Source organism: Leopardus geoffroyi, chromosome E3, assembly GCF_018350155.1.
Source record: "Leopardus geoffroyi isolate Oge1 chromosome E3, O.geoffroyi_Oge1_pat1.0, whole genome shotgun sequence".
NCBI classification, from domain to species: Eukaryota; Metazoa; Chordata; class Mammalia; order Carnivora; family Felidae; genus Leopardus; species Leopardus geoffroyi.
Window position 1 is genome coordinate 6,002,095 of NC_059340.1, and position 15,464 is coordinate 6,017,558.

At 45.7% G+C, this 15,464-nt stretch overlaps 1 protein-coding gene across 19 annotated transcripts in view; it reads left to right on the forward strand.

Annotated features, from left to right (window-relative positions):
- LOC123589380 (transformation/transcription domain associated protein) overlaps positions 1-15,464 on the forward strand; it is a 112,032-nt gene that overhangs the window by 40,734 nt on the left and 55,834 nt on the right. For 10 of the 19 annotated variants that reach the window (XM_045461399.1, XM_045461397.1, XM_045461409.1 and 7 more), the window contains exons 25-36: positions 106-303; positions 843-1,103; positions 1,588-1,749; positions 3,732-3,828; positions 5,840-5,961; positions 6,302-6,472; positions 10,066-10,134; positions 12,453-12,506; positions 12,637-12,657; positions 14,346-14,465; positions 14,711-14,830; positions 15,230-15,394. In XM_045461399.1, coding sequence (XP_045317355.1) covers positions 106-303; positions 843-1,103; positions 1,588-1,749; positions 3,732-3,828; positions 5,840-5,961; positions 6,302-6,472; positions 10,066-10,134; positions 12,453-12,506; positions 12,637-12,657; positions 14,346-14,465; positions 14,711-14,830; positions 15,230-15,394 — 1,560 coding nt within the window. The remainder of the gene's footprint in view (positions 1-105; positions 304-842; positions 1,104-1,587; positions 1,750-3,731; positions 3,829-5,839; positions 5,962-6,301; positions 6,473-10,065; positions 10,135-12,452; positions 12,507-12,636; positions 12,658-14,345; positions 14,466-14,710; positions 14,831-15,229; positions 15,395-15,464) is intronic. The other 9 variants (XM_045461410.1, XM_045461418.1, XM_045461417.1 and 6 more) reach the window with 4 other exon arrangements.

A 15,464-nucleotide genomic window follows, 5' to 3' on the forward strand; every position in this document is an offset into this window, starting at 1 on the left:
AAGCATCTGCTCTTTTGGGGGTGTTTGTGCCTGCGGGCAGCCTGGAAACTGGTGGTTTAAGAGTTGCAGTAACATGATAGTTTGTGCTTCTGTTTTTCTCCCCAGGCGTGCCAGCTGCCTCTGTTTTCTTACATCGTAGAACGCTTGTGTGCGTGTTGCTATGAGCAGGCCTGGTATGCAAAGCTGGGGGGTGTGGTGTCCATTAAATTTCTCATGGAGCGGCTGCCTCTCACTTGGGTTCTCCAGAACCAGCAGACGTTCCTCAAAGCGCTTCTCTTTGTCATGATGGACTTGACTGGAGAGGTAGGTAATGGGTGGTCCCAAACCTAACCAAGCTGTTCCAGAAACTGATTTGCCTGGAGAATAGTTAGTATGAAGCAGTTCTGGAAATGGGCTCTCCTAGCAGCTCAGATTTCGTTATGGCATCTTGAATAAAAGGACAGGTCAGAACCACCATAGGCTCTCCCTGGTTGTCTAAATATCTGTCTGCCTTGCTAAGGAATGGTCACAGGCCAGAGTACATAGCACGGCACATCTCTCTGTAAAGGGAAACAATACTTCTCACTCTTGCCGTAGAGCTAAATGGTGCAGGTGCCGCAGGAGTTTCTGTGGAAGCTGCATTTTTCTGAACCTATGTGCAGGTGTAACTCGAACAAATAGAATACAGCGGGCATTGCCAGCTCGTCTGTCGCGTAAATATAAGGAGTGTGTCCAGATCTGCATTTTCTTTTCTGAGTGACCTATGGAAATTGTAGGAAGGCGACTTGGCTCCTGAAGTACTGAACGGGGGTGCAGGCGCTCAGCCACAGCCCTTTTCGTTCTGAGGAGTCCCCGGCCTGCAGGTTTCCAACGGGGCAGTTGCCATGGCAAAGACCACCCTGGAGCAGCTTCTAATGAGGTGTGCGACACCTTTAAAAGATGAAGAGAGAGCCGAAGAGATCGTGGCAGCTCAGGAGAAGTCCTTTCACCACGTGACACATGACTTGGTTCGAGAAGTCACCTCTCCAAATTCCACTGTGAGAAAACAGGCCATGCATTCCCTGCAGGTCTTAGCCCAGGTCACTGGGAAAAGTGTGACAGTGATCATGGAGCCCCATAAAGAGGTGAGATTTCTGCCACCGGAATTGGGATCATTTGAGGAAAACTTTTGAGGCAGTTTTCCTTCAAATCTGACTTGAAGGTGATGTATGACTGGGAACTGTGTGTCCACCTCACAGAGTGCTCCTGGACGTGCTCTCTCTGATCTCAGGCAGAAAGCAGCGTGCTTGTATCAGTGGCTATACTCGTAGTTGTCAGTGTCAGGAGAACAGAGGGCCCATTTCCTGGGTCTCTGTAGTACAGTCCGGTCACTCTTGTTTTAAGAGCGGTGATTCTGGAGACTCAGGAGGTAAATGTATTTGACACGTGACTATCTATGATCCGGTGTTCGCGCACGGAACCTCCCCTCCCTTCCCTAACTAAAGGACGTTCGTGATAACTTTTTATCTCGTGGTTTTCAAATTGGTAATTATTTTCGAGTACTGTGAGGAGCAGTATTTGCTTTTTAGGGACAACTGGTCAGTAGTGCTTCCTCCTTTCCTCTCCCAGGTCCTCCAGGATATGGTCCCACCCAAGAAGCATTTGCTCAGACACCAGCCTGCCAATGCGCAGATTGGCCTGATGGAGGGGAACACGTTCTGTACCACACTACAGCCCAGGCTCTTCACAATGGATCTTAACGTGGTGGAACATAAGGTGTTCTACACAGAGGTAGGGGGGTGGTGGTGCGGCGTGGTGTGGATGGTGATGACGTGTGTCTGGTAGCCTGTCTTTGTGCGCAAAGACTGGTCAGGCAGCATTCAGAGAAGGCATAGGTGGCGACCACAGGTAACCAGCCATGACCTGGCCCAGCACGCCGCACAGGTACGTACGTGACAAGCCTGGTGACCAGAGATGTTCAACCACGTGTGGCTGTTTTCCGAGTCCGTAGAACTGTGTGAGCCCTCTACGAGGAACCTTGCTGTCCAGGGCCTTAAAGATGTCATCTAGAGAAAGATGTACCGTCATCAGCTGGTGCCCAGAGCAAGACTGGCTCAGAGCAAGGGCCGGTTTATTGAATATGTTCATCACTTAAGAATGTGCCATGCACCGTGGAGAACCGACTTCACAGGAATGCCTTTATTTGACCCTGATGGCACTCCATGAAATACAGATACTGATGGTCCTCATCTTGGGCAGTGGCAGATGGCATCTTAACAAGTGTTTGTCTCTGTAAACATCCCAGTACGGGGTGACATTAGACAGTGAGAAACAAATTGAACTATAGATACAGTCAAATTCTAAGCATTAATTCTTAGAATACAATGTTGGTCTGGGGATCAGTCTCTAGACTGATCTTTTTTAAGACCTGAATCATACTTTGGAGGCATTGTCAGAGTAATGCAAAGGTCATAAGCAAGTTTTTTCAGTCCACACTAAGTTTGAATTTCCAGGTATGAAAAATTTGCCTCTTGAGTTTTTAAGTCCTATGTATTTGCTTGGACGTACGATTGTATGATCACGTGGTCTGGCTTTGATCTTTTATACCTCGTTGCGTCCCTTGTGTAAGAGTCGATGCTCATATGACCTGTCCAAGGTTCTAGGAGAGCCACCAGAGGATGGGAGGAAGTTTCCTTTTGGTGGATCCAGGTAGATGTGTTTTAACCCATGTGGAAAATTCCTCACCGAGCCTAAGACCAGATCCTTAAGTAGTGCTGGGAGATAAATCTCAGGAAATGTGTCTGGTTTCCCAAGTGCTAATCAGTGTACCAGCTGCATCAAAACATGTGAGGATCTTTTGAAAAATAGAGACTCTGGAGTCCTCTCCCTGGAAGTTTGGGGTCAGACCTACAAATTTACCATCTGCAAGCTTCCCCCAGCTTCCCGGGTGGTTCCGGTACATGTCATGTTCGGAACTCACTCTGTCTAGATGTAGATACAGACACAGTTGTCTGTATGTGTGTGTGCACACGTGTGTTTTATATGAGGAGAGGTACTGATGGAGTGGAATAGGGTGGTGGCTTGAAGTGCTTTCTACTCTCTGTCCTTTTTTTGCTGTTTTAAATCTTTTACTAGGTAGGAATCTTTAAGGGAAAAACAGTAAAGTTAATACTGTTTTTTTAAGATGTAAATAGAAAAGGAAAATAGTAGTAGAATCACATATGTGGTATTTTAGGTATTAGGCGTATAAATATATACTGGCTTGTGATAAAATGTCCAGAAACATAAAACATAGCTACAGGAATCTCTGACTAATGGTATTCCCAGTGACTTTCAACTTCTTTCTTTATGCACTTTTCTGTACTTGGCGGGGGGGGGGGGGGGGGGGGGGGGGGCAAACAAGTATCACCACTGAAATGCTGGATTATAGAGCACACACGATTGTCGAGCACTGGCCCGAGGCATGGGGAAGCAGCTCTGGATAAGGAGGAAGATGTACCTGCCACCATGATATCTGCAGTTCACGTGGTCCCCTGTGTAGAGAAAAAAGGGTTACGGTATCAGAGTGGGTGAGAAAATGTCTCATTTCACTACTGAGGCTGACTGAGTTTGCTTTAGAAGGAAACTCACTCCCATTTGGTATTAAATTCTCTAGGATTGGAATTTAGTTCGTTGATTGTGGTGTGTGTGTGTAAGATTGCTGTGTTCTGTCATTTTCAAGGTTATTGTGTCTTGACAGGAAGAGCAGACTAAAATTATTGTATCTTTTACAGCTGTTAAATTTATGTGAGGCCGAGGACTCCGCTTTAACAAAGCTGCCTTGTTACAAAAGCCTTCCGTCACTCGTACCTCTGCGAATTGCAGCGTTGAGTAAGTTAATCCAAATTAAGTCATGAGTACGAAGATGCGGGGAGACAGTGGCTTTTTCTGTTTTTTTAAATTTATTTATTTGAATTCAAGTTAGTTAACGTACAGTGTCGTATTGGTTGCAGGAGTAGAACCAGTGATCCATCACTTCCATGTGACGCCCAGTGCTCATCCCAACAAGTGCCTCCTTCATGCCCATCACCCATTTAGCCATCCCCCACCCACTGCCCCTCCAGGAACCCCAGTTCTCTATATTTAAGAATCTCTTACGGTTTGCCGCCTTCTCTGTTTTTATCTTATTTTTCCTTGGGGGTTTTTTTTTTTTTTTTTTTTTTTATCTTTTTTAAGGTGGAATCAAAAAACTTGTGTTTGTAGGAGAACGTAGGGTAGTCAAGCTTCCAAGATTCCAGACACATCCAAATGAGGCGCTGCATGTGGCAGTCTGCCTTTCTTCAAAAAAAAAAAACAAACAAGTATTTGTGAAACTACATAATGAGATGTCAATAGATTATAGCAATTGTTAGGATTTAAATAATTTTTTACTCTTATAAATGATGCATTTTACCTTATAATAATTAACTCTCTATTCTGTAGTTCTGTCATGACTCTGATACTCTGGTTTAAGAATTGTCATAGCTCTCGGGGCACCTGGGTGGCTCGGTCAGTTAAGTGACCAACTTCAGCTCAGGTCATGATCTCACAGTCCGTGAGTTTGAGCCCTTGTAAGTCTCTGCGCTGACAGCTCAGAGCCTGGAGCCTGCTTCGGATTTGTGTCTCCCTCTCTCTCTCTGCCCCTCCCCTGCTCATGCTCTGTCTTTCTCCGTCTCAAAAATAAATAAAAAAACATTAAAAAGAAGAAAAAAGTATTGTCATAGCTTTCATATATTGCCATTTGCACCCAAATCAGAGTATACAGTAAGATTTACTACAACCTGTATAGGCTTCTCAGTGGCTCCATAGCATTTGAGACTCCTGCCACCTCTAGGCTTTTGTGAGGAAGGTCACACTGTTGAATTTTTACTCCTTTGAATTCTCACTTAGAAGCATGGTCCCCCCCCCCCCTTCTTTTTCTTTCTTTCTTTTCTTTCTTTTCTTTCTTTTCTTTCCTTTCTTTCCTTTCTTTTCTTTCTTTTCTTTCTTTTCTTTCTTTTCTTTCTTTTCTTTCTTTCTCTTTTTTGATATATAAATACCCAGTACGAGTTTTTTTTTTTTTTTTAGTTGACTTTTTCTCTTGCTCTGTTGGGTTTTACGTTTCTAATAAAACATTGCCAGAACCTTCCTTGAGTTAGGGGTAGAGGATGTAAGAGGCAGACCATTATACCTGCGTTTGAGCAAGGGGCTGGGGTGTGGACGACACAGCAGGTGGGAGTGAGGGGGGTGCTCCGCAGCCACGGTTGGAATCTTTGCTTGTGTCGGGATTGCTTTCTCTGCATGCTTTTCATTCCTGTTGGCTAATAACAGGCATTACTCTTGGATGTTATCTCTCAACTAACATGTGGGATTAATGTGTGTCCCCTTTTCTATGAATATTAGCATTTTCACAGCCTTTAACTCCCCAAGATGGGAGGAGGCTGCCTGGTCAGACATGGATAGTGGAAGAGAAGCCGGGCTGTGTGTGTGTGTTCCCTTCACCACTAGAGTTCAGGGCCAGCCCTCTGTCAATTCAGCATGCGTCTGCTTACACTCAGCCATGCTCTCACCCCATGTGAGGATGGGGGAAGTGGTGTCAGTGCGCACTCCCTCTTTTTCCCCCCCAGCCTTTCTTCCTTCTATCTGGACCGGGTAATATTTATCATGGCCTTTCTGACAGGCTGTTGACTTCCCTCCTAGATAACCCTGAACATGTACGTGAGCTAGAAGACCATGTATTCCTTTGTCTTTCTTGAGGTCGGACACTTGGGAGGTGGTTCAGTGATTCATAGTTTGTGTTGATTGGTAAGAGCCTTTAGACAAGGAAATTATTCATATAATTTTCAGGTTAATAATGAAATTGTATTGATCTGTCTCCCTAAAGATGCGCTTGCTGCCTGCAACTACCTTCCTCAGTCCAGGGAGAAGATCATCGCTGCCCTCTTCAAGGCCCTGAATTCCACGAATAGTGAGCTGCAGGAGGCTGGAGAAGCCTGTATGAGAAAGGTGAGTGAGTGCGTGTGTGTGTGCGCACACACGGGTGTGAGTTCTGCCTTTAGGTTCATCCTGTTCACCTCATTTGTGTGCCTGGAAGTCTCTGTTTTGTACACACTGCACTCTGATAACGTCTCTATTTGTCTCATGGTCCTCATGAGCCTTTTAAAATATTAAATAGTAATGAGCAGTCTCGTTCATTTCATCATAAACTTCCAGAACGTATATGGTTAATATTCCATTTTCTAGCAACACACTTGTTGCTAGAGCTGAATGAGCTCATTCTGTTTTAAAGTATATTCTGTTAACTGTTTTCCTTTGTAACCTTTTTTTTTTTTTTTTTTTTTAATAGTTTTTGGAAGGTGCTACCATAGAAGTGGATCAAATCCATACACATATGCGGCCTTTGTTGATGATGCTGGGGGATTATCGAAGCCTGACACTGAATGTCGTGAATCGTCTCACTTCAGTTACCAGGCTCTTCCCAAACTCCTTCAATGATAAATTTTGTGATCAGATGATGGTAAGCCAAATGCATAAATACTCTCTAATCAGCCTGAAATTTTAAGTTATTTTTTTAAGTAATACATATACGTGGTTTAAAATTCAAAAAGCATGAGAGGGGCAGGCACCTGGGTGTTGAGCACCCAACTCTTGATTTCAGCTCAGGTCACGATCTCACCATTCGTGAGTTCGAGCCCCTTGTCAGGCTCCAAACTGATCACACAGAGCCTCCTTGGGGTTCTCTCTCCCTCTCTCTCTCCCCCTCCCCTGCTTGCATGCATGCGTGTTCTTTCTCTCAAAAATAAACAGACATTGGGGTGCCTGGGTGGCTCAGTCGGTTGAGTGTCTTACTTTGGCCCAGGTCACGATATTACGGTTCGTAGGTTCGAGCCCTGCATCCGGGCTCTGTGCTGACAGCTCAGAGCCTGGAGCCTGCTTCGGATTCCGTGTCTCCCTCTCTCTCTGCCCCTCCCCTGCTTGTGTTCTCACTTTGTCTCTCTCAAAAATAAATAAACATTTAAAAAATAAAAAAGTACCAAATGAATATCTTCTCGATTTTGTAAATAGATAGATAGATAGATAGATAGATAGACAGACAGACAGACAGACAGACAGACATTAAGAAAAAACAAAGGGTTATTGTGAAAGACCCCCCTCATTCCTGTCCTCCAGTGGCCGCCTCCGGTTCCTGTGTTAACAGTTTCCTGTATGTCCCTTAGAGATGTTTTATACTCATAATAGGACATAGGTATATTCTTTTGTTTCCCTCAAAAGGAAGCACAACGTATACACAGTTGTTACTTTTTTTTACGACTCATCCTTTCAGATGAGAACACGAAGTGCTTCTTCTACTCCTTTCTCTCTCCTATTCCCTTACGTGGACGTGCCCTAATTTGTCTCACTGCTCCCCTGCTGAGGAACATCTAGGTTGTTCCCAGTCTTCTGCTGTTACATAGACAGTGATATAGTGGAACATGTGTAAGAACTTTTGAAGTATTTTGGGTTTTTAGAAATACCAAGGAAATAATTATGCAAATAAAAATACCTGTTTGACCCTGTTTAAATTTGAAGCATAAGCAGTTGAAGGAGGTTCAACTATTAACTTTCGTATACGTTCAGTTTTGCTCCTGGAAAGTAGACGGTTACAAATAACTTCGCGTTTTGTGGCACATTACTGCAAATGTGCATGTACTTGGCATCCTTCTTTCTTAAGTAGCCTTTGACCATTTAGATACCTCAAAACATTGAAGGTATTCGTTTTGGTTTTGGCACAGGTTTTCCGCAGCCGTAGACAGGAGTAGACAGCTACAGATAGAGCGTGTGTGGGGTGCAGATGTGTGAGGACCACACAGCTTTTACCTCACGTGTGGTTTCTTCATATCTGCAGACCCCGAAACAGTGAACAATCACCAAAACACCCACCTGGGAATTGGTAGCATTACGGTTGGTCCTAAAAATTGTAGCTGCTGCCCTATTGGAGTAGAACTGGGAAACAGGGTATTACATGGAAATACATTTTCCAGATTGGAAGCTGCCTTCCCGTTAAGCTTCCAAGCGTAACACACACCCCCCTACCAGTTTACGTCCGTACAGACATTCACAGATGTGGTTCCAGTAAATGAAGTCGTATCGCCTCCTAACGAGAGCACATCAGATACGCTCTTTATCTTGCGTCACGTCACAGCTCTTGGCACGCTTGTGTGTGAGATCCGTGCGTGTTCTCAGTGTCTCTGTATTTCCCTCACCTCTCCGCTGTCCTCTTTCGCTGCTTTTGCAGGCCTGCAGGAAGCAATGTGTTTGTGATCCGTTGGTGGTTTTACAGCCAGTCTGATCCTTCAGATTTGCTGTGAGCTGAGAATTCATTTGGTGAACATCACTACCCAGACCTTTTAGAACAGCATGAAGAGACTTACTACCTCACAGCCTGTAGTTCCTGACTTAGGCCCGGAGTCTTTTTCCCGGAAGTCAAATCCGTGGGTTTGTGTTTCTGGTTTGTGTAGGGGATCACCCCTCCCCCTGCTCTGGCATTACAGCTGCTTTCAGAATGGTGAAAATTTCTCTAGGAGCAGAGAGTGTTGATGTACTTGGATAAAGAAAGACTGAAGCTACTGTTGGTGTGGCCGTGTCCATCTGACGCCCACCTTGCCAGAGACCAGCCTGCGTCCGTGCCAACTCTGCTTTCGTGTTCCCGGCATGGGTCTCCTGATGTGCCCGTGCCTGCTGCTCTCGGGCAGGGCTGGTTCGCTGGTCTAGGACAGACTCATTTGCCCTTCTGTGTATGTTCTTCAGAGCCGCGTTCATCACTGAGCCTTCGTCTTGCCACGCATAATCCGCTTTTGAGGCAAACGGCTCAAGCCCTTGGTATAATTTTACGAGCGAAGACACCTCAGTGTGTAGCATAGGCATTCATGATAACCACCTTAAAAATTTTGGTGATTAGTATCTTTCCAGGAATTTTACTGGCAGAATGTTGTTAGCTTAGTGTATTTAATTTCTTTGAAAGTATGTGTATTTTAGTGTTTCTCGCTGCCTGTTCTTGGGAGCACTGGCTCTATAAGTGTTTAGGTGTATTCATATCATCCGTCCCCAAGCCTCTTTTATCCCGGAGTCTCCTTTAAAACCGCTAGTTAATTCCCCGCAGGGCATCAGTGTTTGAAGGACGAGTTTGGACAGTATGGGACAGTGAAGATAGTTATTTGGATGCTCTTGAGCTTTTAGCTATAGGTTCTGAGTGCTTACCTGCCAGGTTTTGCTGGCCACTGTGGCTGGGAGGCTGGCCGCCATACGTCCAGGCTGGGCCAGAGTTGCACCAGGCTCGGGGATCCCTCTTCTCGAGCTCTGGCCGCAGAACACAGAATCTTATTATTAGCTCACAAAGGTTGCCCTTGCCCTGCACAGAATAGAATTGCTCTGTATTTGCACTAATTGTACAGCCTCTGACTAGATGGGATCCATGATCATCTCCCAGCCCGCCCCCCGCACCCACCTTGTGCCCCCTCCTGCTCAGCCAGACGTTATTCGTGGCTTCAGGGCCTTTATCTCTCCTCTTCTCTGCCTGGTGTGCTCTTCCCTTGTGCTCCCGGAGTGTCTGCCTCAGCAGGGCCCTCCCTGACCTTGACCCCCTTATCTGGCTGATGCCTGTTCCTCTTTGACAACCCCTTGCCGTGACTGTTCATGGCAGGCACCTGTGTATTTTACCTTATTCTCCCCACTGGAACCGAAGCCAGAACAAGGAGGGATGATGTCGGCTTGTTCCGTCTCCACAGGGTGCCTCGCCTGGCGCCTGGCTCCTTGAGGTGCTCATGAACAGCTTCAGGCAAAGGGACGTGGTAGTGAGAGGGTAGCAGTAAAATCCCAACGTCAGAATGGCCGGGTTTCGGGACGTTTTCCACTCTACCAGCGTAAACTCAGCCTTCTAGAAGTGACGCAAATGCCAGCTGCTCGCTTCTCCAGTTCAGTGGTTGGGCCATTTCAAACACGAATGCTGCTGTCCTCACATTGAATATGACGGAAATTCATGGTTACATATGAACTTCCACCTAAGAACAGCAAGGCCTTGAAATGATCCTGTGTGAGGCAAAAATGTTTAAGAATGTGTTTTTTTTTCAACAGCAACATCTACGAAAGTGGATGGAAGTGGTGGTCCTCACCCATAAAGGGGGCCAGAGGAGCGACGGAAACGTGAGTGACTTCTTTGCTTCTGGGCAGGGCAGCTGTGCCCCGCACTGCTGTTCCCAGTGTTATTGTCAGAGCAGTGCTTTTAATTAAGACGCCGGTCAGAAATCTAGTCTATAGGAACTGTTGACCATATTTTATTAGCATTACGTTTTGCCTTTATTTTTCTGGATGATTGAACATTCCTTTTTATGTTTCTTTAAAATCTCTTGTTCACTTTAATATGACATTTTCATTGACGAGAATTCTGGGAAGCTTGAAATGTTAGTCTTTTAATTCTAGTTTTGCTTTAAAGTGTACAAAGTGTATTTTCTAGACTGTTCTTGGCAGCTGCTGTTTGCATGGTGGTGCATTCCTCAGCTGTTGTTTTCCATTGCTTTCCATCATCATTGCCTCGTAAAACTAAGTATAGATTTTAGGACTTGAAACAGTAAGGATAATGCAGTAAAGCATCACATAAGTACTGGTGTGTATGTTTATGGGTCTCAATCCTCCACCCCAGCTATTTGCCAAAAATCAAATGGCCAGTACTTCGAAACACATTTTTATGACTTTAAGTTAAATATTTTTACATGTCTGACGTTGGTCATTCTAAGACTTTGCTCTTAAAAATAACGGTTCTTGCTGTTTTGAATCTAATTTGTATATGTTAATATTCTTCTCAAATATTTTTTAAGTTCATGACTGTCCTATCGGTAGGATCATGTTTTCCCTAAGTTCCTGTCACACCTGGTGAAATTGTACGGCAGTGTCCTAAGGAGGGAATGCTAGAGCTCTTCAGAGGCGTGATCAACGTGGCTTTCTGTATTCTGTGCCTGTTTGTTGGATGCTGTGTTTCATCCCAACTTGAATTTTTTTTTTTTTTGGCTTTATTATGCTTTGTTTTGACCATTCTGTGTCAAGGTGTTTTGTTTATGTATGTCTTGATTCCTGCTGCTTCTAAACAGCCAGCTGAGCAAAAACTAATCCAGGATTCCAAACTTTCTAGGAGCGTTAATACCACCATAATAACCTCTTTGAAGGTTTGTTATCAGTATACACAGGGGAATATCAGGAACTCTTGGTGGGGGAGAGCAGAGTGGGTTTTAAAAGCTAAACTCTTGGGAGTAGGTACAGGTGCCTCTATTGTTTTTCCTCCCCATCTCTCAATCTGCTAGGTATTTTTGCTCTAAATTTTTTATATTTGTTTTATAATAGGCTGTTAATTCCCCGAAGCACACGATTCTAGAATAAACGTTTAAAAACCTAAGGGGCAGGTGAATTACTTCCATTAGATCAGAAAGATTCCATAAAGTTTGACGGAAGTCATTTGGAGGGCTTGTTGGATGGGGCAGTGGGCAGGGGGCGGAGCTGTGGGCCTCGGGAGATCCTCCAGCTCCCGTGGGAAACATGGTGACCATCCATCCTGGGAGCGTGCTCCTGGCAGGCCTGGGAACACCCGGCTCTGCAGGTGCGGCCTCAGGCCATGGTGTTTGGGGTCTACCTGCAGCGTGCCCACGGTTTCGTCACCTCAGCCCAGGGCCAAGCCACCTTTCTGTTCTTGAACTCTGATCATTTTTTATGGATGTTGTTCACGATTGGGAATGGATCTCAGAACATAGGTTGTCCCCATTTGGTTGAATCCCCAAATAATAATCACATAATGGAGAACCTCTAACTGAAGACATGTTAAATATAAATAGTTGACTATTTATAACACCGGGTGTACCCTGATGATCAGAGCTTTGCACTAGCACCATGTGGAGAAAGGTTTCCCATTTGAACATCGAACCCCCCCAGGGGAGAACTCACAACCGCTTGTGGAGCTGTGTCTGTGTTGGCATGCATGGCTTCACTTGGCAAAGTGACCCAGGTAGCTGTGCGTTCTTCTGGGTGTGGGGGCTGTGTCACCGTGACCGGCTGATGGGGCTAAACCACCTGGCACTCTCCTGGCTACAGCTGGGAAAGACAAAGAAAAGTTCTTTAATGACAGCGCTGCACGTGAAAACTTACTCTGAATAGAAACAGATATTTAAGTGCATTTGCACACAACTGGGTCTGACAGTTTCTCCCCCTGGGCAAGAGTTCCAAAATTCCTGCTTTTCTAATTTGATTTAAGGAAGGGATATGCTCCATTCTACACTCTCTGAAGGGCTCTATTTTGACATCTGAAGGGTGGAAAGTGTGCTTTTTTGCTGTTGAGCATTTGTTAATTATTGTGCTTTTTCATCATTGTCTTTACTGTCTTGTTTCCCCCAATAATCCTTACTGTGTATGAGTATATGGGAAGTTTTTATGTAAATAACATAAATAGAAAAAAAGATGATTTTCCTCCCCATCCTCAGGAAAGCATTTCCGAGTGCGGGAGATGTTCCTTGTCTCCATTCTGTCAGTTTGAGGTGAGAACAACCCTATTAAAAGTCAGTTTATGACTTGCATTGTGAAGAACGGTTTATATTTTCTTTTCTTTTCTGTTCTTTTTACCTTTTTGTTGCCTTTTTTCATGCTGTAATTTTTGTTTTGGTTCAGCCTGCCATGGAAGGGGTAGAGGTGAGAATCTCAGTGGAGGCCCAGGAGGGGGTGTTGTCGTATTTGGTTTTGCTGTGATTTGTGGTTCTGTGGTGGACGGAGTGCGTTGTGCCTTGGAGTGCAGTGAGCCGTATTGTCTGTCTGTGGCGGAGTTGTATCAGTACCGTTGCTGTGAACTGTCCGGATGCCACGCATGTTACCTATTAGGACGTTTTAAAGCAAGAGTCCAAGTTCTCTGGTTTCTATATGTTAGAATCGCAATATGTCAACACCGTTTAAGATTCAGCCGGGTTTTGCTCTCATAATGGTGGTATGAACTCCTACATCTAACAGCCTCTTGGGAGGAAACTACACAAAGAACATCACCCCTGCTAGGGACTGAGAGGAGCTGTTTTCTTGCACACACCTGAGTGCCTTGCTGCCTGCCTGGAGTTTAAAACCTCCCTGCCCCTCCGTGTCTCGTCCCCCCACATCTCTTGCTCACGCACACCACACTGACGTAGTCCCCGACACCGTGACTTTGGACAGTCAGAACCCTGAGCTTTCCCTCTGCTGTAAAATGGGAATGATAGCATCTGTCAGTCCTGGCTTCCAGCGATGCTGTGGAGACCAAAAGAAGTGATTTTGTGCCCGCGCTTGGAAAACGTAAACCACAATATGAAAGTACCGTTCTTAGAATGTTACAATTTCAGAGTAGACCTTGCTCTGTGTTCTGGGGAATTCGGCAGCGGAGAACTCTACAGGTGAGGTGGGGTGACAGCCATGTTTTCTCGTTTCTTCCCCATCTCACTGTTGGCCTTGTGGTTTGTCAAGGCATTTGCGGAGGTATGTCGGATGCTCTTGGGATGGGGCCCCTCCTGACGGGTGTTTATCATCCCCATTTTACTGCGCTTAGAGTAACGGACATCCTACTGCACACGGTGCGGGGGGGGGGTGTACATCAGGGAGTCTTCCCTTCCGTGGCCGTACTTCTGGCCACGTGGAATCTCTGAATTGCGGATAAAAACTGTGGGAGCCAACACTGAGCACGGAAAGTGGGACTGAGAGCGATTGACCACTGAGCTGTCAGCACCTGGAAAAGTGCAGAAATCTTGGCATTTACATTCTTTGTACGATTCCATAGAGCCATCTGTCAGCCTCATCTGTAGGTCTGGTTGACGGATATTTTTAGTACCGTGGTCAGTCGTTTATTTACGTTCATGTTCAACTTTCAGGATAAATACTTAAGGATTTTTTGAAGGCTTTTCTCGTGCTAAGTTTTGAGGACAAAAGAAGTCTGTGCCCTCAGAACTTAGTGTATTGGGAAGACCCCGTGATGTCACAGCAGAGCAGACCCCGTGATGTCACGCTCCCCTGGCCACAGGCTTGCTCGTTCCCTCCTCCATGAGGCTCTAGCGTAGCAACCTGTCAGGTCACGTCCAGCACTTGTCCATGCTCTTGAAAACAGACACAGCACAATCACATCAGGTACACAGCTCCCTCTTCCCTCCGTTGACAGATGAAATCTGAAGGCCAAGGGCAGTTAGTTTCCTTGGGCCACAGCAGTAATCTGACATTGGTAAATTGTGGCTTTTTACATGTTAATTCTTTGCTTCTGGTGGCTAGCCTTGCGAATGTAGCTAGACCATTGTAGGGTCTGTAGTGATGTTGAGATCTCTGGCTGGCAAAATTAATTGGCCTGTTTTGTAATTTCTGCGTTTCTTCACTAGGAAATGAAAATTTGTTCGGCAATTATAAACCTTTTTCATCTGATCCCAGCTGCACCTCAGACTCTCGTCAAGCCTTTGTTAGAGGTGGTGATGAAAACAGAACGGGCTATGTTGATTGAGGTAATGGTCAAATTGGGGTTAATTCTGATTCTTCCACCATCTGTTGGCTTGTGACGTTTTCACTTCGTCATATCTTAGATGGGGTACTCTAACAGCACAAAGATGTTCCGTGCTAGTATTCGCTTGTGACTGTTGCACGCTCCGGTTACGAGGAGGGACAAATGCATCCTCCTGCCATGGTAGGTCAGTGGACCTAAGAAGCTTCAAGCCCTGAGAGGATGCTATTTCACCCACATGTTTTCTAGGCCGGCAGTCCGTTCAGAGAGCCTCTCATCAAGTTCTTGACTCGGCACCCCTCACAGACAGTGGAGCTGTTCATGATGGAAGCCACACTGAACGATCCCCAGTGGAGCAGAATGTTTATGGTAGGCACACGGGGAGCTGGGGTCCAGTGTCCCTGCACGTCCCTCTCGGCCGGTGTGCTCTGCAATCCGAAACTCATACTTCGTTGTTCAGTGCCCTGCTTTTCTTTTTCTGTAACATATCCAAGTGTTAGAAACCTCATTGTCGCGTACGTGGAAAGTGTGGGCCAAGGAACCCCTCTCTGTAGGATTTGGGTGGTGTTAACAAATGAACGAACTGCTAGGATTATGGAGTCCACAGTCACGAAGTATCATTACCGCTAAGGAGCTTTTTGTTAAAAGGGTGCTTATAGCAGCTTTTTAGCCTGCCTAGACAGATTGGGAAAGAACCATAGCATTCATTGATCTAAACCCTTTGTAAGCCCTGACCGGCTTAAAATAGCTTGTTTGTTCTGTTTTCAGAGTTTTTTAAAACACAAAGATGCCAGACCTCTGCGAGATGTGCTGGCCGCTAACCCCAACAGGTTCATCACCCTGCTGCTGCCCGGTGGCCCCCAGACCGCCGTGCGCCCTGGCTCCCCCAGCACCAGCACCCTGCGTCTGGACCTCCAGTTTCAGGCCATCAAGGTAGCGTCTCCTCACCAGACACCTGAAATCTTCAAAGTTCAGGTGGGATGCTTGGAGAACCCCACCAGTT